Genomic DNA, 22,764 nt, shown 5'->3' on the forward strand with positions numbered 1-22,764 from the left:
CACTTGCAGCGAACTGATGTGAAAGGGGAAAAGAGCACAAAAACACTCCGAAGCACAGCAGAGTACAAACACCCCCCCCCCAGCAGCGAGAACAGCCGCGGTGCACGGGGCCGGCAGATGCTGCGGGCGCTCTCCAGGCACCATGGTAACATCGCAGCCACAAACCAGCACCGGGGCTGGCTGTGGTGTGCCGTGTCCCCACTGTCCCCCCTCTGCAGGGCAAGGATTTGATTCAGGGGTGGTATCTGAGGGACCTGTGTGTGCCCAACCTGCCAGTGGCAGCCACCACAGGCAGCAGGCGATGGCTTCATCAGAGCCAGCTGCAGCATGTTCCATTGCCTGTCACCCCACGTCAGGGCTCCAGTACCTCTCATGATGCCTTCCCAGGCCTTTGAGAAGGGATTATGTCTTCCAGAGACTTGAAGAAAATATAATAAACTTAAAATAGCTACTTCCTTATGGAATATGCCAACAAGCCCTACTGAAAACCCAGCAGAGTGCAAATTTGCATAAATCTGCATCTATTTCCATAATTTCAGGCTCACTCAGTAGACCCGCTCTGGAAGGAACAGGTGCCTGACGCTGTGGACACCTGAGGGTTCGTGGCACACTACAAACACCACCAAGGCTCCCCCCGTGCCACCGCTGCCCTGACCCATGCTAGCGACGGGCCCCGTCCCCTCATCCCTCCTGCAGCAGGCCATGTGCCCCGGGCCTCATCCAGCATGGGGCTGGCCCAGGCACAGGGCACTCAGCACCCTGCAGAGTCAGACCCCACCTCACCAGGTGCCACACAAGACCCAGAGCCCAATGCTGACCAGCATTATGGCACCAACAAACATGTGTCATGTGAACAGAGGTGACAGCAGGAGGCCGTGCCTGCGTGGCCGAGCACTCATGGTGAAGGTTTGCTGCCATTTCCTTCACCACACGGATGTTTTTATTCAGGTGGGCACCGCTGCTTGTGGTTTAGGTCCCACCAGGAGCTGTGTGAGGGGCGGAGAGGTGGCGGTGTCCCCCAGGAGGCTGCAGCTGCCCTCCTGGCTGCCTGGGCACCGGGCCTTGCCGTCAGGCCTCGGTCTCTCTTGGGTCGTACAGGGGGTTGAGGTAGAACATCGGCGGGGCTTTGGGAGCCAGCTCCTGCGGCGCCTCCTCCATGGAGCTGGCGTCCAGCGGTTCCTGCAGCAGCAGGGGAAGGAAAATCAAAGGATGGGGAAAGGAAGCAACACCCCCAGCAAAACCCACCCAGCGCAGAGCCCTGAGCACCCCCACGTCCCCAAGCGCCCCGTGTCCCCAGGCAGGGGCCACTCACCACGTCGAACATGGGGTTGTCGAAGCCTTTGTCACTTGCTGGCTCGGGGGAGGCCGGGTCCTCCGCTCGGTCCCGGAGGCGGGGGAGGCGCAGGGGACACGGCCTGGGGACAGACATGGTGTCACCCTCTGCATCCCAGCCCTACGGCACCCTCCCTGCACACCCCCAGCCAAAACGCTGCCGATACTAGAGGTGGGTGGGAAATAGGGGCCAAAGGTTTGGGTTATCGTTGAAATGGGACATTTGTGCCCCTTCCTCGAGGAAAGCTGCATGTCAATGAGCAGAAAGCAGTGGGCCTGCAGCTCCGGGACCTGTACCCTGCCAGCCCGCAGAGAACCATGTGGTGCTCATCGCCTCAGAGCCATTGCTCGCCTTTCCCAGGCTAAAATGAATTGCCACAGAGCTGCCACCTGTTCCCACTGCAATCTCAACAAGCACTAATTACTTTTTATCATTACTTTTACCATGTTATCATTTCATCACCTTAATCACTACCATTGCTTTCATTAGACTCCTCATTACTCTTATCCTAAGGGTCCCGGTCCTGAGCAGTGTCCCTGTGCCAGGTACGAGGCTCCACACGTGTCACCGCAGCCCTCGAGCACGCCCAGCGTGCTCACATACACAATGCGAGAGTGCTGGGGTCTTTTTGGTGGGAACAAGGTGAATTTGTTGGTTTGCTGGTGGCCAGGACGGCTCCGCTGCATGGAGCCAGACTGTGTGCAGCCTGTCCAGCAAATAACGTCCTCATGGGGACTCGGTGGCTGCTGGAAGAAGACATCCAGGGACAGGCTGATCATTAACCCACAAGTGCAGCAAACCCAACCAAAAACACCACGTCTCTGTGGCCCTGCCTCCAAATTCACCACAGCCCAGCAGGGCAGCCTGGGGGAGAGCAACCCTGGGGTCACCCCAACCGGTGGGGGAGCACCCCCGGGTCACCCCCTCCCCAAAACCCCACCGGTGGGTGTTCCCCACCCCGGAGCCACTCAGGGACGTGCCGCAGGAGCAGGGCGGCTGGGGACACGGGCTCAGCCCATCTCTGGTAGCTGCACACCCTTCCCTCCCGCTGCTGACAGAGCAGGTTTCAAAGGCCTGTCCAGCGTCCAAGGAAGTGTCAGTGGACTATAAATCGTCAAGTAGCAATTACGGGGCTAAGAGTTTTATTTAGAAATTAAACGGAGGCTCTGGTTTATGGCTGGGAAGCGTTATGCCAGCACGTGCCACGCGGCAGGGGAAACGTCACCAGCCACCTGCTCCGCTGTCAGCCCACGACACAGCCAGCAGCGGCCCTGGCTCCACGTCCCCTGGCAGGTACCAGTGCACCGGGCACACACAGATGCTCTCGATGCCCTCAGCATTATACCATGTTTGGGGTCAATCCCTGTTGCCTGCAGTCAGGGTGGTGGGGCGAGCCATACCGATAAACCTGCAAATCACCCCTTGCCTCTTTTAATCCACGGGGATGAAATGAGGGTGCCTCTCTCCCTGGGGCAGCAGGGATTTGGATGCTGCTGGCCAAGGCTCTGCAGGCAGCCAGAGCCTGCTGTGGGCACTGCCCCCTGCCCACCCCGATGCCGAGTGTCGTGGGGAAGGGGATGGAGACACAGGTGGTGCCCAGCATGCTGCGCAGCGTGCAGGATGAGGGCACTGGGGGAGATCTGTGGCTGCTTCCTGACACTGCTGTCCCCTCTCAGGGCTGTTTCAGAGCTGTTTTGCACGGCTTTGATGTGGTTCTATTTAGAAGCTGGCAGCTGCAGCTCTCCATCCCCTGGCAGGCTGCAGGCAGAAGGCTACAGGGATTGGGAGATCTCACCAGGCAGCAAGGGCAGCTGTGCCCAGCAGATCCCTCCTGGCTGCGGAGGGGGCTGGGGCCATGAAGCTGCCCTTCGGCCACCTCAGCCCTTCCCAGCGGCCCTGGCTGGAAGCCAGCAGAGCAGGACACAGCCTGCAGGTTACCATTAGCTGTACGCTGCCGCAGAAGCCCTGTCCCTACCTCAGCTTTCCCTTTCGGTAGAAAAAGAGGACCCCTCCCAGCACCAGGAGACCGGAGAGCAGCCCCAGGACCGTCCCCGCTGCGATCCTCCTCGCTGCACGGCTTCCTGCTTGCCCACTGAGGGTGCTGCCGGTGGCCACCTCCATTCTGCTGCTTGAAATGCCAAGTGCTTCACCTGGGAAGGAGCAGAAAGAAACGGGTGAGGGCTGGAGAGGGCAAGATACCTGCACACTGCCCCATTGTGCACATGGAAGAGGGGATCGGCAATTGGGCCTGGCACAATAGGGTCACCCATTTTAGGCCCATTCCCCGAGGATAGGGGTGGGATAAGCATCTGGGTGGACTCAGCCAGGATGGGTCTGTGTGGGTCTGAACCCACAGGGCTGGGTGTGTGGTGCCCCAGCTGTGATCTACACACTTTCCTGCCTCTTGCTGGGCTGCATTCACTCATAGCACTCTGGCCAGAAAGCAGCTCTGCAGAGAGGGACCCGGGTCCTGCGGGCACCAGGCTGTCCACGGCCAGGTAAGTGCCCTCGGGGCAAGGATGGGCACAGGTTGAAGCACAGGAAATGGGAAAAGATAAGTTTCATCTCATGGTGCTCCACTCACACCGCTATGATTGAAACAGTGAAACTTTGGGATAAGCAAGGCTCCCTAATGAAATGGTGAGCAAAGCAGTGTGTGTGTTAGGCCCTGGTGGGGGTGAGGCAGTTTGTGAGTGCCCCGGGGATGTGTCTTAGAGGATAGCAGAGTTACCGTGCTGTGTTATGTCACCCACGAGGTCTGCGGCCAGCTGCTGTGCCGCGGTGCCAGCCTGCTCTCCAGCCCCGCCGTCGACCAGCACGATTTGGATGACAGGCGTGGAGCCCCGCGGGAGGAGTCCCAGGAAGGTCTGAGCTCTGTGCACCTTGGAGATGGCCATCCGAACGCCTTTGTACTTGGGCTTTCCAAAACACAAAAGTCACATAAAGCCCGTGAGAGCGGTGGGCAGAAACAAATCCCATTCGTAGACAGCCCTGATGGACGTACCGGTGAGGACCACCACTAAATCTGCACGTGAGCCCCAGCACAGAGCTGCCATCCCTGCTGCTGCCTTCCCAGAGGGAAACACCCTCCAGCCAGCCTGCAGCTGAGGAAGCAGCTCAGTGTAGCACCCCATGGGACGGGACCTCAGCTGCACCAGCCCCCAGGGCAAGGTGGCACGCCTGAGAGGCCGAATCTGGGAGGAGAAGCCTCCCAGATGGTGGGGACCGAGACACCCTGCATCCCTGGGACGTACCAGGCTGAGCCAGGCTCGCACCACTCTGTCCTGGTACTTCTGCAGGTCAAAATCGGGTGTGAAATCCAGGGTGACAACAGCTCCTGCGGTCCAAAAGCAGACAGACAAGCAGTCACAGCCCAAAAAGAACAGAGTGCTGCAGCAGAGGCACGATGCCGGTTGCCCCAAACGGCACCCAGGGACCCCAACACCTCCAGACAGCTGGGTCACACTGGGCTTGGGGAGTGGAGCAGCGTCTGAGCAGCGCTGCCCAGAGAAACCTTGCCTCCTTCGCTGGCCTTTTCAGCAGCTGCTTTGAGTGAAAGGCTTTTGTTTGGTGTTGTATTTCCAGCGGGAAGCTCTCCCCTGAAAGCTTTCTCCCGCGTACGCCCGCGGGAAGCTCTGCATTTAGCGGGGTCTCAAGGCTGCGGTGCAGCAATGCTGCCGTGGCGTTGGAGGAGAGGCACAAAGGAGCGGGTACTCGTGTTCCCTCTGTCGCTGCCCTGCATTCATCGATTCAGATATTTTCCTCGGAAACAATGCAAGCAAACATTTGGTGAAATATGAAATTCCCCTAATGGCTTTAAAAGGCTCTGCTTTTAGGAGTATATCAGAGAAACATATGGTGCCTTTTTAATGAATTCGGTGCGATGTACCAAATATCCAGGTACAGGCACGTATGAAAAATTGCCCTAAACAGACTGCCAGGTAGATTAACAAATATGTGCCCACAGCCAAGGGAATGCTCTCACTCTGCAAGTTTTTATCTTAAATGAAGCAAAACAAACTTGCTGTTGGAAAGGTGCAAAAAAGGCACATTTCCTTTGCTTGTTTTGCACTGCACAAGGTTTCCTGCCGCGCTGTGACCCCCGCCAGGACACTCCGGGCCCCCACTCACCGCAGACCCCGCAGCAGTGGCCGAGGGGCCGCAGGGGGCTCTGGCAGGGCAGCGCCGGGCACCCCGCTGCCCCGAGCAGGGACGCGCAGATGCGGTGTCCGTCCTAGAGGAGAGCAGGGCAGCGTCAGTCCCTCATCCCCCCGTTCCTTTCGATGGGGAGGAATCGCCCCCTCGCTCCCAAAGCACTTCCCCAGATTTCCCCAGGGGGACTCACCTGGGTGTTCCCACAGGCGCAGCCCGAGCTGTGGGGACAGCGGGTGCCTGTCACCTGCAGGGTGCCATTGCCGTGGAACTGCCGCGGGGCTGAGGGGCCCCCCAGGTACTCGGCCCAAGCCTCGGCGCTGCTCAGCTCCTGCCCGGGAGGAGAGCAAGAGGACGATGAGCACCTCCATCACCGCCTCCAGCAGGTAGCCTGCGGCAGCCACACAGCAGGAAAACCCTGCAAATTGCCCGCTCCGGCTTTTCCACGGGGCCAACAGAAAAGTCTTTTCCAATTTATTTTTATTTTTTAAAGGACCACAAGTAAATCATGGGAATTTTCTTGTTCTGCCTCTTTCTGCTGGGCCAAGGACTCAATTTATGTGGTTTTAATTACAGGGGGAAGGGACTGGATCTGAGGTGTTTGCCTTCGAGCTGGGGAACGTGTCAGTGGGCTCAGCTCAGCACATGCAGAGCTGGACTTCCCAGCCTCGTCCTGCACAGCCACCTACACCCTGCACCCGCTGCCTTCCCTGGGAGGCCCTTCCTGACACATCAAGAGGATTTCTTGGTCCTTGGGGTGAAAATACCCTGCAGGCAGCAAGGAGTGGGCTGGATAGAAAGGGACAGAGTTGTCTTTCATTACAAGGTTGGATTTTGAGAAATATGAGATATACACAAAAATACAAAGCGTTTTCCCTTTCCAGCTCATCACTCAGCAGCTGCCTCCACTCCACAGCACTGCAGCCATCAGGGGGGTTTGGTGGTGCAGGATTGTGCCCCTCAGTGCTGGGGGGGGGTCCCAGGCATCAGCAGGACCAGCATCACTCCAGCACCCAGGACCATCCACCTCAGCATCCCCTGGACCCCACAGGTGAGCTCCATCGGGGTGCTGGAGCTGCCAGCGTGCTTGTTTCCTGACGCCTGGCCCCGAAATGGCTGATCCCAGGCAGCACAGCAGTAGAAATAATAAATCACTTGTGAGATGTCTACCGCATCTCCCGCTTCTGGAGGCAGCGCCTGTGTGCTGCCGCAGAGGCTGTGATCTTCAGCTCTTCCGACCGCGAGGGATGGGGATTGGCATCTGCCTGGCCCGAAGCGCAGCAGGCTGCGAGCGTTCCTATAATTATCCCCCCGATCAATTAGAGAGCGGTACGGAGCCAGAGCTGGGAGACAACTGTCAGCCCGCGGGGCACATCCAGGCTGCGGGTGGGAGGCAGGCGTCCCGGGGGGACCTGAGCACAGCGGTGGCAGACACGTGCCTGGGACAGGGGCAGCCCCTTGGTGGCACACAGGGTGCTGGTGGGGAGAAAAAATTCTCCAGATCTCTGGATCATCATCTGCCTCATGCTGCACCTCCCTGGGGATGCAGTGAGGAGGTGCTGAGGAGGTTTCCCCCCGGCTCCTCATTACCTGTCCCATGAGCGAGATGCTCCGGAGACGGATCGCTTGCCGCGATGAGTCGAGGTTCACACGGAAGGAGGTTTCGGGCTGGAAGATAACATCGTCGTACTGGCACGGGACTCGCTCCTCATCCACGGAGAAGATGTGCCCGGTCGGCTCCTGGTCCCCAGTGGGGGACACATCCTGCCACAGTGCGGGGTCGAACCAGGAGCGCTGCTCGGCATCAGCAAACCTCAGCACCATGCCTGGGACAAGCGAGAGGAGAGGTGGAGAGGGAGCTGGACCCGACCCGCAGCCTCTGGGCGGATAAAAGCGGTGGCCACTGGGCCGCAGGGCTGGGGCGAGGAGCCTGCTGGCATCGCCTCCCCCTGCAGGGCTTCCTGCCAAGGGCGGGTGGCAGCAGCAAAGCCCAGCTTCTGGCTGCAGACCCCCGGACCCAGATCCCAGGGGATTTTTTTCCCTCCTTCTTTAAAGCTGAACCTTAAGGTTAAGGGGGGAAAACAGCCCGGTGCTGCAGGCCCCTCCAGCAGCCCCACGCGTGCTGTTGTACCCGACGCTGTCCTGCAGCTGGACTACAACACCACGTGCCACCAGACGTGTTATTTGGCTCCAGGACAGCAAAAGTACATCTCCGGGGCAAGCAGCGTTGGGGCAAACAGGTGGCACTGCCCAAACCAAACTGCTGCCTCACTCGCTGTGGTCTGAGAGCCACAGGAGGCAGCGGGATGTGCCGAGACACCCGCGCACACGGACGCCTGCGGGGCCGAAGGGCAGCGCTCCCAAACTGCTGCAGCTCGGTGCTGGGAGGCCCGGGTGTGCAATTTGTAACCAGTTTTCTTTAGAAACACCGTGGCAACGCAAAACGAGGGCTTTGATGTGGCTGCATGCTTAATAGGCAGGGTGAAACACAAACAACATCTACCTCTCCGCTCCGACTTCAAAGAGCCCCCTGGTATAATTACTGTTTTAGAAGACAGGTGATGGAGCAGGAGAAACGAGACGCGACGTGGGGGAAGCCATCAAAGAGCGGGCAGGGATTCAGAGGGGCTGAGTCACCCCGCGACGAGGTGGGAGAGCAGAGGCCTTGGTAGCGCTGCTGCTGCTGAATTCGTGTGGCTGAGCGCGTGTTGCTTGGGCGGCCAGCCCCGCACGAGGTACCTGAGCCACATCCCGCGTCCCAGCTGCCGTCGAAAGCCGCGAATCCGGCGCCAGGTGCCAGGAGGAGCTCTCCGTTCAGGGGGAGGAACTGGAGGAAGGGATTAAGAGCGTTACTGTGGCCCCGCTGCCAGCCACCCAGGCTTGTCATCAAATAACGCCGCTAATTATCAGGATGCCAATTGCGCTCCCCATCTCCGAGGCACTCTGCAGTCATTAGGAGTTACCCTCACTGTGCCCTGCCTGATGGGAAGGCATTGTCGCCTCGTTTTACAGACGGCGATGCTGTGATGGGGTTTCACTTCGTCTTGTAGCAGCACAGAAAAGCACGAAGCATTCAGGGAAACAAGAAAAGCAGAAAAGCCAGGTAAGCTCTTTCCACGGCTCCCTCCTCCTCTGGCATACACAAACACTCCCAGCGGCTCCAAAATGGCTTCATAAATTCCCGGGCCACGCAAAACCCAATTCCTGTCTGCAAGCGCCCAGAGGTGGCAGAGCAGTGGGCTCCCAATGGCTGCCGGCTGGGCAGCAGGTTTATTAGAGGTTAAAAAAAAACAAAAAACCACAGTGGGTTTATTAAAGGATGAGAATTTATAAGGATGCCCTCCACTGGCCCACAGACTAGGACATGCCTCTGTGCAGGCATTGCCCTGTGGGTGAGCATCTCACCGTGCTGGCTCCCGCCACACCGACTGTGTTTGCCCCTCAGCAGAAGATCAGCAAAAATCAACTGGGGAGCCCAAGCGGGTGTCAGATGGAGTGGGTTTGTGCTGGGGGCGAGCTGTGGGAAGCAGGCAGCAGCACTCAGCACCGCTTGCCGCAGCCAGACCGTCTCCTCGCACCCCCCTCGGGCAAACAACCTGGCCAAGCCGGTGGCACCACGCCTGCCTGGTTTGAGAGGGGTCTGCAGGACAAACCCTGCCCAGCCTGGAGAGCAGAGCACTGCCCCGTTTCAGCAGGGAGCTGCAGCCTCCAGCCGGCACTGCCCGCCCCGGGGCGGCCTGCAGCAAGCGGCCGACTCACTCACAGCGCGCCGCTTATTCAGCCCGGCTCGTCTCATTTTCCACGTACAGCTCGCCAAAGGAAAAGCTGGGTTTTTCCCCCAGTACTTCCATGCGTCAAGGGGTGAGTCACGCGCGAGGCTCCTCCAGCTCAGTCCATCGGGGGCGCAGCATCGCTCCCACCAGCCGCTGGGAGCCCTCGGGTCCGCGCTGTGCCTGTGCAGCGGGCCCTGCGCTCGGGGAGAGGCACGCTAGATGGGATGGTGAGGTTTCATCTACTTCATTGGCCTTTAAATATGCATAGGGGTTGGAGAAAGCGAGAGCTGGGACTGACGGCAGCGGGTGGCTGCGACAGCTCTCTGTCCCGGGGGAGGCCTCGTCTGCGGGTGCTCGGTCCCGCTGGCGGCCCGCTGCACAGACAGAGCGAGGAGGCCGATGTCTGGGCTCTGGGCTCCTCCTGCCCCGAGGCACGGAGCCTCCCCACCACCCAGAAGGAGACATTTGCCCACGGGTGCTGCTTCATGAGACCACAGGACTCATGCCTCCTAGTGCCTAACTAGGAACCGCACCGTCATGTCCTCCAAACCTCTTTGCTCTTGAGTAAAGCCAATTTTTCCAACACGGAGAGAGGCTGAAAGGTCTGCCAGGATGAGAATGGCAACGTGCCCTCTGTCTGCAGATGCAGAAGCCGTGTCTAGTGACATTTTGAGGCTCGGGACTTGGCCTGCTTTGAGCTGGCCAAGCTCTATGCTACCAGCCTCCTTTACCAAGCGAAGCACTGCGGCTCGTTTTCGACAAGCCTGTGGGCTGCAGCCCTGTGTGACTGTGCCGAGCAGGGAGGGAGGTGTCTGACCCCCGGTGGCTTGTCACCAGCTGGCCCCTGGTCACTTTCCCAGGCTGCAGAAGGTGGTGGTGGTGAGTTTTGTTGCTAGGTTGAGACCACCAGGTTGGGAAGTCCCATCTCTGCCCCCTGCCCGGTGGACATCTCTCTCCCCAGTGAGGTTACCTAGCACTTTGACTGCGGCTGTGGATCAGAGCACCCCAAACACCCCGAGGCCATGCAGCGAGCTTTTCTGTCCAGGGGTTCGTTTGTTCAGAGCTTCACAAATTAATGAGGGGGAGAAAAAAGCTGCAAAGCCAGCACTCAGACAAGTGTGTCCATACATTTGTAATCTGCATTACTCACACTGCTCCCGGGAGCAATACAAGAGCATTTTGTACATGTGTTATGCCCAGGGCAAAGGAAGGCAGCCAGGTAAGGACCTTGGCTGGTTGCAGAGCCACACACAGATACACAAATCCAGTGACCCAGCAGGTCCAACGTCACATCCCCCTTGCACATGAGGGTGAGCAGCATCTGGACAGGGTCTGGAGCAGCTGCAGGGTCAGCAGCATGCTCTGCTCACGTATGGCACCACTCGTGCCCACAGGAGAGGTGGAAGAGTATGCCCCTTAGCCTCGCGTCCGACCTGCCCCACACCTGCAGAGCCTGTGTGCTTCTGGGGTTGGTCTGCAGCCGCCGGCCCCAGGGCTCTCTGGAGAAGATGCAGCTCCTCCAGCAACCACAAAATGCAAGAAGAGCCCTGCACTTTTGCTTCCCAGCAGGAGTTTCCGAGGCTGGCCCCCACACCAGCAGCTGCATCTACAGCCCGCTGCCCACCACTGCAGAGGTGCTGTACACCCACCACTGCCAGCCTCGTGGGGAGGCAGCGGTGGGGCCTCTGCTGTCGGCAGCAGAGCTGGGCAAACCCTCCCGAGGTGCACACACTGGTGTCCAGAGCATCTCGGTTTGTAAATGATTTGCACTTTGTCTTTTCCTAGCAGAGCAAAGAGTTAAGCAGCTCGGCTCACTGCAGAGGACGAGTGGAGACGCTGGTTGGGCAGTGGCTTTCTGCATTTGGGAGTTTGTATAGAAATTACATATAGGCTGGGCCCCTCTCCAAGTACATTTTGAACTGAGCAATGACATGTACCAAAGGACCAGAGCCAAAAAGCTGGCAGTTTCATCTGTTTTCCTTGGCTCCTGCCAACCCGTACTCCAGGGCCATTAATACCATGAGCTTGGAGTCCCACTAGTTACTTCCCACCCCTGACACTGGTAAATGACTTATCTCCTTGGTCTTCATTATCAAATGTAAGGACAACTGAAACACAGCCATAATTTTTCTAATCAAAGTCAGAAAAAAAGACCCAAAAAGACGACAGAAAAGACCCCACCTTGTTCTCAGCCATGACACGTGCCACGCCGGCACTGTGCCGCGGCACGAGGTGCAGTCCTGCTGCCCCAACACGTCGGTGAGAACAACACCAACTGCTGAGGTGCAAAAGGAAGGAGAGGGGAAGGCAGGGCCGGAGCCACCTCCTGCATTTCTTTCCTGCAGAATGACCTGCAACTATCCTAGCCCAAAGGCAAAGGCCTGAGAGGGCAGCTTTTGAGATTGGTTGTACCCAGCCTCTGGCACATCCCGGCACTGCTCTGGCGAAGGTTTGAGGTGAGCGACAGGAGCAGTGCCACATCCTTCAGCACAGGGAAAATGGGATGCATCCGCCAGGGGAAAGGCAGGAGGCAGGCAGGAGAACAGGCAGCCTCTGGTCCCTTCCTGCTGCTGCCGGTGGATGGGAAACACGGGGGTTTTCCCCCTGCCCTCGGGGGCTCTGAGTGCCGCCAAGTGTGCGGGCTCTTGGGTGGGATCCAGCAGCAAGGCACGGGGCCGGATTCATCCACAGGTAAATCCCTGGGACGGCTCTGGAGCGCTGCCAGGGCTCTGCTTGCCGTGGGGTTGTTTTGGTTTGTTAGGGGCTTCCTTTGCTTTCTCTCCTGCCCGGATGAAGCTCACACCTGCATCCTCCAGCTCGCTTCCAAGCCCAGTGCTGCTGGCTCCATCCTGACCCCGCTCCTTCCCCTGCTCCTGCACCTGGAGCATCCCAGCACCACCGGGCGAACGGCTGGAAACTGCCGAGACCTCCCTGCTGAGGGAGCAGGGGTGGGAAGGTGCCACGGCCACGGTTAGCCTGACATCCTTCCGTGAGATATGCCCCCCGGGAGGAGCTGGGCTTCGGCATCCTGAGGAAAAAGGGTGAGATGTGCACTTTTTTTCCCCATGAGAACGCTGCTCAGCGAAGACGCACTCCAGCCCTCCTCGGCTCCCACGAGTACCTCGCCCTTCTGCTTTCACCCACGGCAGCAGCAGGGGCACGGGTGGCGGAGCAGCGTGCCGGCGGGACGTCACCACTCCGGCATCGTCCGCTGCACGTTATCGAGGCACTTGGCTGCTCTCCCCCGCCTGCATCCCTGCTGCCTCCCTGCAAGGCGGGGCAATTCGGCAACTGTGCTCTCATTAATGCAGGATCAGGTTCCCCTGCTGTGCCCGCTGAGCTGGCCTCCGCACCTCGGGGCCCCAAGACGTAGCGTGAGGGTGACGGAGTGGCGAGGCTGTGCTCAGGGGGCAGCTGAGCCCCTCTCGGCTGACCCGCAGCTCCACCTGACTCGAAACACTCTGCTGGGGTGCATTTTATCTGCAGCACCATGATAAAATGCAAGCCAACAGCTTTTCCTGGCCCTGGGGGGAAGGAGGTCCTGCCAAAATCCTCCTGAGGTCAGCAGGCTGCCAGCCTTCCCCCAGGGGACCAAAGCCCTCCCAAAGTCCTGCTGCACCAAGCAGCTCCTGGCCCACGTGTGGGTGCTGCCTGGGGGCTCAGAGCCTCCCTGGGCAGAAATTGTGTGTCCCGGTGCCTGGGCAGAGGGACGAGGGGACATCGGGAGCATCCTCACTGTTTTGCCCAAGAAGTGAGAGCGGGGACACAGCTCCTGCGCCGAGCAGCCGGTACGTGAAACGTTCGCACCTGCGGGAGTGCAAATCAGGCTAAGGCACTTGAGCTATGGATGCAGACTGCAAACAGAGGCTTAGAGCTATTTACAAATCTACTCGGGATTAGTTCAGCTCATTTTTCTGAACTCCTCTCTGTGCCCAAGGTCAGAGAGAGACGGAAGGCGGCTGGAGGTGCTCGCCGAGGGACGGAGGCACGGAGCCAGAGCTGCCCCAGCACCCACCCCAGCCCGCGAGCCCCCGGGGTGTTGGCACGCTGCTCTGCTCACCGCGGGCTTTGCAGCTCCCTCCTGCTGCAGACGAGTCTGCAAGGATCAAATAAAGGCAGGGAGGTGTCAGCATGGACGGCTGCAAAAAGCTGCTTCGCTGCACCCCTTCCTCAGGCAGACCTTCAGCAGGCGCGCTGCCGGAGAACAGCCTGCAGGATCTGGGCTGGTAATTATGTGTCGTCACACACACACACACGCACACACACACTCCTGTAAAATTTTTACCTTCATCTCGGGAAAAGAGAAACTATTCCCTTGCCTGGGTCTCGTTAACCTGCGTTGCCGCGATTTCGGAAGCAGGGGGAGGGGAGCGCCGGTGCGTGGGCCGAGCACAAACCATTGCAATTCATTAGAGCCAGCGCCCCTGGAGAGCAATTGGCATTTCGAGATCAATCTCTGCCAGGAACCAAGCAGGAGCATCCTGCAGCAAAGCCGAGTACATTCTGCTCTCACAATTAGGCAGCTAAAAATAAAACGCCGAGAGATGAGGACCCGCTTGGACCCCAGCTCCTGACCCTCCCTGGGGCTTAGGGCCCCGTAGCGGGTGGGCAGGGACAAGGTTTGGGCAGCCGGACCCCAGTGACGGTGGGATGGGCGCTGGGCACAGCTCGGGTGTGAGCCCGCCCTGCGGGCAGCGAGGTCCCCAGGGGACAATCCCACCCCATCACCTCCCGGACACCTCGGGGTGGGGACGGGGAGAAAATGGGGTGTGATGAGCGGCCACCAGCTCGGTGCAGGTGGCAGTGCCACCAGCCATTAGGCGTTGTGCTAACTGGGCAGGGGGCTCCGGGGGCTGAAGGCACCGGAGATGCCCAGGACATCGGTGTTTTCCCCCCAAGCAGGGAGCGGCAGAGAGCAGAAGGTGATGCTTGTGCTGTGCCCTGACCCCGAGACCACACGAGGCTGCGCTGCCCACGTGGCTAAACCTGACTCCTGCCCCCCCAAAAATAGCAAGTGGCATCATCCCTGACCCCGCGGGCCGTCCCTGGCCCTGGCTGGGGCACGCACTGCTCGAGGGCCTGTGCGGGCTGGGGGACGCCGTGCCCGGCTTTCCCGCGGGGAACGGCTGCATTGCAGAGCCTGCAGCCCTTCAGGGCCACAAACAGGGCGAGCACCCAGGGGTGCAGCTGGACCCGGGTCACAGCACCCAGCACAAGACACAGGAGCAGCCCCGCAGCCACGAGCGGGGTACGGGGGTGCTGGGTCTGGGTCCCCTGCCCCTTGCCAGGTCCTGGGTTTTCGATGCCTTGCTGGCACATCAGGCACTGCCGCGCTGAGCACCTCTGTCCTTTTTTTGCAGATTTACCCTCAGGCACCTCTGGAAGCCTGCTAAATACTTATCTGCATCTTTAGGCAGCTAAAGATCATAGAAAATCCAGCCTAATAGTGATGGTTACGCTTCAAAGTCACTTACGCTTAAGCTGGATTTGGATTTAGCGTGTAGCTGAATTAGAGACCCGCTCTAACCTTCAGGGCAGACAAGTGACAAATCAGACAATGAAGGTGCTTCCCCTGAAGCAGGGGAGGTGGGTTTTGTGGGTTCGTGCCCCTGCAGCCCCGACCTGATCCCAGCAGCTCCGGGGGGCTGCGGGGCGCTGGGCAGGGGCCGGGGGCTGCAGCTCGCCCCGGAGAAGAGGAGCAGCGAGCGGGCGCTGAGTGCGCAGCGGCATGCAGGAGGGGAAAACAAGAGGGAGGGGAAAACAGAAACGAGAGGAGGGTCTTGTTACAACGGGATCGGGTCTGATCTTGCCGCTGTCCGTGGGCACACACACACAGGGGCAGAGGACGAGCAGTGGGCGCGCAGCAAACAGCCTGTTCAGGGGTGAGCACGGGCATTTTGGTGTTTCTCACACAGGGGGCATGGGGGGGGGAACAAGAGTCCTCGCACCACCTCTCCACCAGCCCTGCACCAGCCCCAGCATCTCCTCCCCTGCGCAGTCAGCACCGTCCTCATGAAAGTCAATGAGAGCCGAGCCCCTTCCCTGGCCACGAATTCCCTCCTGTGATGCTATAGCAAGCATCGCGCGCCTGTTTTTTTATTATTTTTTTTTTTGGCCAAAGGCTGTATAGCATCTCCATGGCGACTCCAAAGCTTAATGTATTCCTGCTGATTTAAGTGATTAATTCCGTGGCGCGGCGAGGCCAGCATCCGAACAGGTGCAGCCCTGCCTCACTGCAGAAAGCCTCAAAAACAATTTGCCTCCGAACGACCCCGTTGCCAAATTTCACGCCGTCCCCAGCTCAGGTGCTGGATTTCGTTTTTTTAAAATCCCTCGTCTCGGCAATCCCCTTATCACCTGGTGACCACAGAGCACGGCAGCGCATGGCAGGGAGAGGGAGATGGTGGAGGTGAAATTAGAAAATTGATTAGCCAGGTTTGGGAACTCAATGGGACAGCGCACTGCAAACGGTGATGATCTGAGGAGGAGGGAGCTGCGTGCTGGGAAGTCAGCTGCCCAACAGCAGCCATTGCAAAGGGCTCGAAACCCCCACCAGAGCCTGACCTGGTGCTGGGGAGGATTTTGGGGCCACTCGAGCACCCTGACTCTACCACCCGTGGTGGAAACCTACAGCTGAGCGCCCAGAAGAGGTCGGCGGGGCTCTGCTGCCGCAGGTGGGATCGTTGGCGTGACGCTGGCCTCTCGCCTTTGTTCCCAGCGCATGGCCAGCCTTGGGTCTTTTTAATTTCGGCTCTTTAGCTTGTTTTTGAAAGGCTAATGCTGTAATGAATAATGCTGCTTTGCAATTATGCACTTCGCAGTCCTCTGATGAAAGTACTTTAGAAATATTATACATTCATCTGTAAGTAAAATAAAATCTACTGGAGTGATATTTTGCTCTTTTCTTCTCTGGGTAAATTCCACCTCATTTATTACACTATATTTGTATGTATTTCCCAAGTACATTCTTTCCTTCCAAAATTCGTATTTAAAATGCCACGTAAATAAAGTAACTCCTCCAAATATTTGTAGAAGGATTAAATGTGGCGCATGGCGTTATTAAAGCATCAAAACTATTAGCGGGGTAGACAGCCCGCACAAATTATACGACGTAAATTTCAAGGGCTCGTTCAGACTTAATGGCTGATAAAAGAGCCAAACCCCATCTCTGATTTTTTTGCTGAGCCTAAAGCCCAGAGAGAAATCTCTGCCGTGGCCACATCCCGTTTGGTGGGATGCCCCAGCTCAGCCCGCTGTCGGTGTCGGGATGGGCTTCTCCTCCCCATCCCCTCCTCGACGGTGTTTTTGCAGCTCAAGCCCCCCAGCCAGGACCTCCCGTTGCCCCCCACAGCCCCCAGCCCACGCTCGCCCCTCGGGGGCATCACGGCTCCGTGCTGTGCCCGTCTCACCGCCTCTGGGATAAGAGCGCCCGAGAAAAGTACGGAAAGCAATGGCATTTGAAAGGAAATTTCTTGAGCAACATTTTGGGATTTCCCCGAATGGTTTGTTTTCATTTCAAAGTGTTTTCCTGTCAGCTTCGCTTAGCCTCAGCCCAAGGCTAGTATCTGTTCTGCACCAGCTGTGCCGTGAGCTGGTGCTTCCCGAGCAGGCTGCTGCAAAGAGCTCAGTGGACAGGGGTTTTTTTCCTTCCTTTTAGGAAGAAAATTTAATTTCTTCCAATGGGCTTTTGGGATGTTTCACCCCTACTCCCCCAAAATGAAAATAAATAAGTAAATAAAACATGGAAATGGGCTTTTTGCTCCAGGCTGCTTTCCGCACGGAGCAGCACAGGACGCTCGAGCTGCTGCCCCAGCTGAGGTTTCTCCGCGGGTTGGACCAGACCGGTGCCACCCACCCGTCCACCCGTGGCACGTTGCTCACCATGTCTGTCACTGCGTGGGGAGACCTGACGAAGACCGAGAGCACCTGGAAGGAAAGCGAGAATAAAAAAAGAGTCTCAGGGCGCTTTCCATGGGCAGGTAAAGGGCTTGCCAAATGCCCAATGTCGTTTTGCGAAAAAAAAAAATAAAAATAAAAAAATAAACAACAACAAAAACAAACTCAGCACTGATACCTTGTTCTTCTCAAAATGAATCACGTCGCTGGCACACGGGACCCGCTCTTTATCCCAGTTGGACGCGGTTTCAAAATTGGTGTTGGGAATCCACTGCTTGTACGCAGCCATGGCAGCAGCTGGGAGGAGCAGGGAAGCAAACGTAACCCAGGACCTCTGGAGAGATGTCCCAGCGTGGGCCAGGCATCACAGCCTCTGGTTCTCCTAGGGTGGCCGCAGGGACAGGGTTTGCAGCCCAGACCTCCGCACCCTTGAAAGCCAGCCCTGCGTGCTGCGCCAGCTCACCACCACAAGCCTGGGGCCCAGGGCTGTGACTTCGCCTTCCTCTCCCCGCCCTGCCCATGCCGCTGTGGTGGCATCATTTGTGCTCACCCCAGCAGCGGTGGGGTGATCTACCAGGCTCTGAGGGACACGAAGGAAGGACGTTACCCTAGTACTGGCCATCACAAGGGTCATCGGTTCCAGCTCCTTGCTCCAAAAAGGACCACCCCAAAATCAGACCCTGTGTCTGAGAGCGGTGTCCAAACACTTCTTGAGCTCCATCAGGCTCGGTGCTGTGACCACTGCCCTGGGGAGCCCGTCCCAGTGCCCAGCGTCATGGGATGCTCTATGGGATTCTTCAACCTTTCCAAGCTGGATCTGGGGATTTTCTGCCCAGGATCAGCCTCTGTGTGACTGCACTTCCACAGCCCCCATCCTCCTGCCCCTGCCTCCTCTGCAAAAGGGATTTTGGGCTGAGTGATATTTTTTTACCCAGCCAGGAAGAAATACAAATAAGAGACAGATACTTTACACAAGAGACAAGGCTGTAAAGGCCTGCAGGCAGTGGGTAAGAATGATATCTACAACCCGGTATCTAACCATTAAATTCCTTGTTTTCTGGTGCCATTAGGGCCCCAACCCATGAGGCATTAATAAAATACAGAGCCCCTGCCCTTGGTGGTTCCAGGAGGTAGGAGGTGAGCACACGGAGCCGGCAGTGCCAGGAGGAGAGAGCAAGAGGAGAGAGGGGATTTGGTATGGCGTGTAGCGCAAAATGTTGGCTGGCATCACATGTTTGGGGCTCAATAGTGGGGATTTGCTTGTGTCCTACTGCCTGAGGTCCCACCAGGCTGGGTGTCCCCCAGCAGCTGTCCCCATGGGCTGCCAGGACCCCGATGGTGCCGTGGTGGTACCCGCTCGTGACACCCCCCAGTGATGGCCCCGCTCGCTGAGCAGCAGCCGTGGCGGAGGCTGGTTTCCACCCTAATCCCCTCTGTTTGTACAAGAGCTCCGGGAGCATCTGTCTGCGAGCCTGACATTTCCCAAGCTTGGCTGGGAAATTCGCATTCACCTGGAGATGATTCTCAACAGCCTGAATTAAATGGCTTCAGGAAAGTGATTTATGAGACAGAAAGGAGGGGGGAAAAAAGGTAAAATAAAAAAACCTTTGCTCTTAATAGGGTTCATCTTTTCCTTAGGAAAGGGGAAAAAAATAACACCACTACAGAGTACATTCAAAGCAGGTGGTGGAGAGGAGTGGGCAGAGGAAGGGCAGGAGCACGACTTGGGGGCTGGAGGTGGGGTGGAGAGGGACAGAGGGGCCACGGGGACCCCAGCTCGGAGGGGAGGGGGTCTGGATGGCTGTGGCTGGTGGGGAAGGTGTGCTGCAGAGCGCCTGAGACCTGCTAGTCCCAATGACCGGGAGGAGAGCTGGCTGGTTGTGCTAAGTAGGCTCTGCAGAGGCTTTATCAATGTGTAATGATCGCCTTCGGAGCATAATTGCAGACTTGCACTGGCTGGGCCTGCCAGGGGCTCTGCTGAGACCATTTATTGTACATAACCATGGCCGGATGAGGAGGGAAAAATATGGTTTTAACCTGAATGGAAGTCATAATGCACTAGCAGGCTCCGGAGCGTGGCCACGAGCAGCTGGGGCAGGAGGGGAGCAGAGGGGCTGGAGACACAACTTTCAGCTGCCTCAGGACGGGTGGGAAATGTCCCAAGAAACAGCAAGAAAACTCTCCATTCCTAGCAGTCAAAGGAAGAATAGGGCAGATCTGAGGTCCTCACTGGCTTGGAGTCAAAAAGGGCTTAAGAAAGGAAAAAGCTCCCAAATAGCCATTGCAAGCTGCTCTGTCCATGCTAGGGACCCGTGTCCTTCCCACCCCAAAAAGCCGGGTTAAAGCTGTGGCAGGAAGGCTCTGCCAGCCCCATTGTACACACACCTCATGTTCCCACAGCTGCGAGGTGTTTTGTGGAGCGAGCCCACTCTCTGTGTGCCTGCCCGGCACGCTGCCCACCGCGGGGCTGGGGCTCTGGGGCCGCAGAGGTTAACCTGCTCCTGCACAACCCTCTTCTCCCCATACAGCTGTGCTGACGCATTCCTGCACCCTCCGCAGCCCGGGAAATATCAGCGTGCTATTTAATCAGCCTTGTCTCCAGGGAAGCGCAGTCCTTGAACATCAAAGCGACATGCATATTCAACAGAAAATGGATCCTGCAGTGCAGAGCTGCTGGCTTCGAGTGAGAGCAGGAAAACCTGAGCTGCAGAGGTGCGGCGAGTGCCACACACAAATTGCAGCCTAGCCTCCCAGGCTCATTCTCCTTCCTTCTCTTTGTCCATCTGGAAATGCATTTTGCTGTTTGCATTACGAATACACCGCAAGTGACACTGCAGCTCTGCTCCGAAACAGGATTGCTGAAGGACACTTGGAATGGGGAAATCATCCCTCGGCCAGCCCTTCTCTGCACACAGCCAGGCCCTGGGCATACTCACCAAGGAGCTGCAGCACACTGAGGAGGAAAACCAGGCCATCCATGTCACTGCAGGCTTCTGGTGCTTGCATCCACAGCCCTGCCCGGCCGGACCTTGGACTGTCCCGGGCACGTGATGGGCTCAGCCCGCGGGAGGCTGCAGGGAGCGCAGCGGTGCGGGAGGCAGCCTTCCCCCAGCACTGACCACAGCCTCGGCCAGCCCTGGGAGCCAGTTTGCTCTCAGCTCCTCTCCCAGGCTCCTCATTTTCTTGGCATCCCCGGGGAGCCTGGAAGAGCCACTGGGGAGCGAGGCGAGGAGGCGAGAGCAGTGGTGGTGGCTTCTGGAGCGGGGGCGAGAGCAAACTCACCCGATGCGCTTCCAGTCCTCCCCCCCCGCCGCAGAACCCCGTCATTACCATAATGGTCTCCGTGTATTTTCAATTAGCTCCCTTGGAAGAGAGCAGCTTCCAGCAACAACTTGTAATTGTACTTTGGCCACCAGCTGACTCGCTCATTACCTGGCGCGCGCCGCGCAGCCCCACGCTGCTTTTGTTGAGGCTGCTGGGGGTCGAAGGTGGCAGCGGCGCCAGCACAGGAGGAGGATGAGGACAAAGGTCCCCACCATACCCAGTGCCCCCACTGACCCTGAGCAACTGTCATTTTAAGGAGCCACAAAGCCTGTGGATGGGTTTCTCCTCCATCCTTGCTGCCAGCCATCCCCGCTGACGGGGGGTAATTTGGTGAAGCCACTCACCACTCCCTGGAAATATCCTCTCTTCCCCCAAACCCTTAACCCTGTGAGCGGAGGATTGAGAAGAGCAGCAGGCTTCCCACTCCCCAGGTGCCCCAGCTGATGCACTGTGCCCAGGGAGGACGGCACTGCTGTCCCCATGTCCCTGTCCCCACCGGTGCCACAAGCACGGCCCACTGACTCGCCAAGCGAAGACGCTGTGGAGCAGCAGCTCCCAGCCTGGGCATCAGCCCAAACGCAGTCAGCACTTTCCGCGTAGGGAGCTGGATGCCAAGAGATGTCCTCGAGGTGAAAGGCTCCCACACTCATTACCGCTCACAAATCACTCCCTGGGGATCTCTGGGTGATTGCTGGCTGCGCTGAAATCTGTACTCTAACAGGCAAAAAAAAATTTAATCAGCGATGCTCAGCAGGAACAGCTTGAAGGAAGGTCCACAGTGCGCAGAGGGCAGGGCGCACGCTTGTCCATGGCCTCAGCATCCCACAGCATGTCTGAGGCAGGTGGGAGAGGAGAAACCATTCAGTCCCCATGCAGCGAGAGGTGCCGCAAGACATCAAGGCAGGGTGGGGTGAGCCTCCCCTCGCACACAGTCTGGGTTCACACACCCCTGTTTTTGCTTTTTTGTGCCCTGTTTTCACCCAGCAATCAGGCAGAGGTCTAACATACCCAATCTGTCCTGTGCTCATCAATGGGAAAATCTTGCCCACAAAGGGACAGGCCCCATTCCTGCTGCTCTGATAGGATGGGGCAGGGCAGTTACAGGAATCCAAGTGAATCCCCTGGTATTGGGACAGCTGCAATGTGGCTGGGAGCAGGGGGACAGAACAGCCTAGGACAGGACAGGACAGGACAACCCAGCGTTTGCTCTGTGTTTCTCCTGGGACTGAAGCGTGCCCCCCTCTGCCCCAGCTCGTGCTTCTGCTGTAGCACCACAACGCAGCTGCTCCCAAGGAGCAGGCAGTGCAACAGGAGGCTGAACGAGGGCGAGGCTGGGGTCAGGCAGAGGCACGGAGAGAGAAACAAAGATGAAAGGAAGCAGAAATCGATCTCCAGAAATGAAAGCTGCTGCCCCAGCCCAGAGATTAGCACGTTTACTCCTTGCTGCCTGCCAGTGCAAGCGCTAACTGCCTATGATCATCGGCGCTCTCATGAGACCCCACCTGGAGCACTGTGCTCAGCTCAGGGGCCCCAGCGTAAGAAAGACATCGACCTGTTAGAGCAGGTCCAGAGGAGGCCACGAGGATGATCGGGGGCTGGAGCCTCTCTTCTAAAGAGAGGCTGAGAGAGCTGGGATTGTTTAGCCTGGAGAAAAGAAGGCTCCAGGGAGACCTTATAGCAGCCTTCCAGTACCTAAAGGAGGCCTACAGGAAAGCTGGGGAGGGAGTCTTTGTCAGGGAGTTGAGTGACAGGACAAAGGGGAATGGCTTTAAATTTAAAGAGGGTTGGTTTAGATTAGATATAAGGAAGAAATTCCTCACTCACTGGGTGGCGAGGCACTGGAAGAGGTTGCCAAGAGAAGCTGTGGATGCCCCATCCCTGGGGGTGTTCAAGGCCAGCCTGGATGGGGCTTTGAGCAACCTGGGCTGGTGGGAGGTGTCCCTGCCCATGGCAGGGGGTTGGAACTAGGTGGTCTTTAAGGTCCTTTCCAACCCAAACCACTCTGTGATTCTGTGATGCTGCAGGGAGGCCGAGCACATCAGCACTGCAGAATGGCAAGCCACACACAGCAGAGGCTTGACTTACCCAGCACTGAATTATAAACTGGTATCAGAGCCAGAGGTACTATTCACTTTAGTCACCCAGTGCCTCTCTGAACTCCCCTGCTGGAAAACCACATCTCTTCTTGCAGTTTACAAGTCGCAGCCTGTAGCAGAAATCAGAAACACAGGGAGCTTCTCCTCCCATAGCAGTCCTCAGCAGGCACTTCTGGCCTGGGAAGGGAGC

The 22,764-nt window shown here is 57.9% G+C and overlaps 1 protein-coding gene across 1 annotated transcript; it reads right to left on the minus strand.

Annotated features, from left to right (window-relative positions):
* Positions 1 to 845: 845 nt before the first annotated feature.
* On the minus strand, positions 846 to 21,109 carry AMN (amnion associated transmembrane protein). The gene is made up of 12 exons (XM_040557297.1): positions 20,091 to 21,109; positions 17,333 to 17,451; positions 17,140 to 17,184; positions 8,225 to 8,312; positions 7,076 to 7,311; positions 5,679 to 5,816; positions 5,465 to 5,567; positions 4,588 to 4,670; positions 4,065 to 4,251; positions 3,309 to 3,483; positions 1,313 to 1,415; positions 846 to 1,179 (listed from the first exon to the last, which is right to left on the minus strand). The coding sequence occupies exons 1-12, from the start codon at positions 20,485 to 20,487 to the stop codon at positions 1,069 to 1,071; spliced, it is 1,785 nt and encodes a 594-aa protein (XP_040413231.1). The 5' UTR covers positions 20,488 to 21,109; the 3' UTR covers positions 846 to 1,068.
* Positions 21,110 to 22,764: the final 1,655 nt, after the last annotated feature.

This window comes from Cygnus olor, chromosome 5 (genome assembly GCF_009769625.2).
Source record: "Cygnus olor isolate bCygOlo1 chromosome 5, bCygOlo1.pri.v2, whole genome shotgun sequence".
NCBI lineage: Eukaryota > Metazoa > Chordata > Aves > Anseriformes > Anatidae > Cygnus > Cygnus olor.

Bases quoted from the DNA above. Each gene is read 5' to 3' on its own strand.
- AMN (XM_040557297.1), bottom strand. From the start codon at position 20,487: ATGGTAATGACGGGGTTCTGCGGCGGGGGGGGAGGACTGGAAGCGCAT. The intron at 17,185-17,332 runs GTATCAGTGCTG...CTTTCCTTCCAG, and splicing joins TTCATTTTGAGAAGAACAAG to GTGCTCTCGGTCTTCGTCAG. The intron at 7,312-8,224 runs GTACCTCGTGCG...CGCTTGTCCCAG, and splicing joins GGACGCGGGATGTGGCTCAG to GCATGGTGCTGAGGTTTGCT.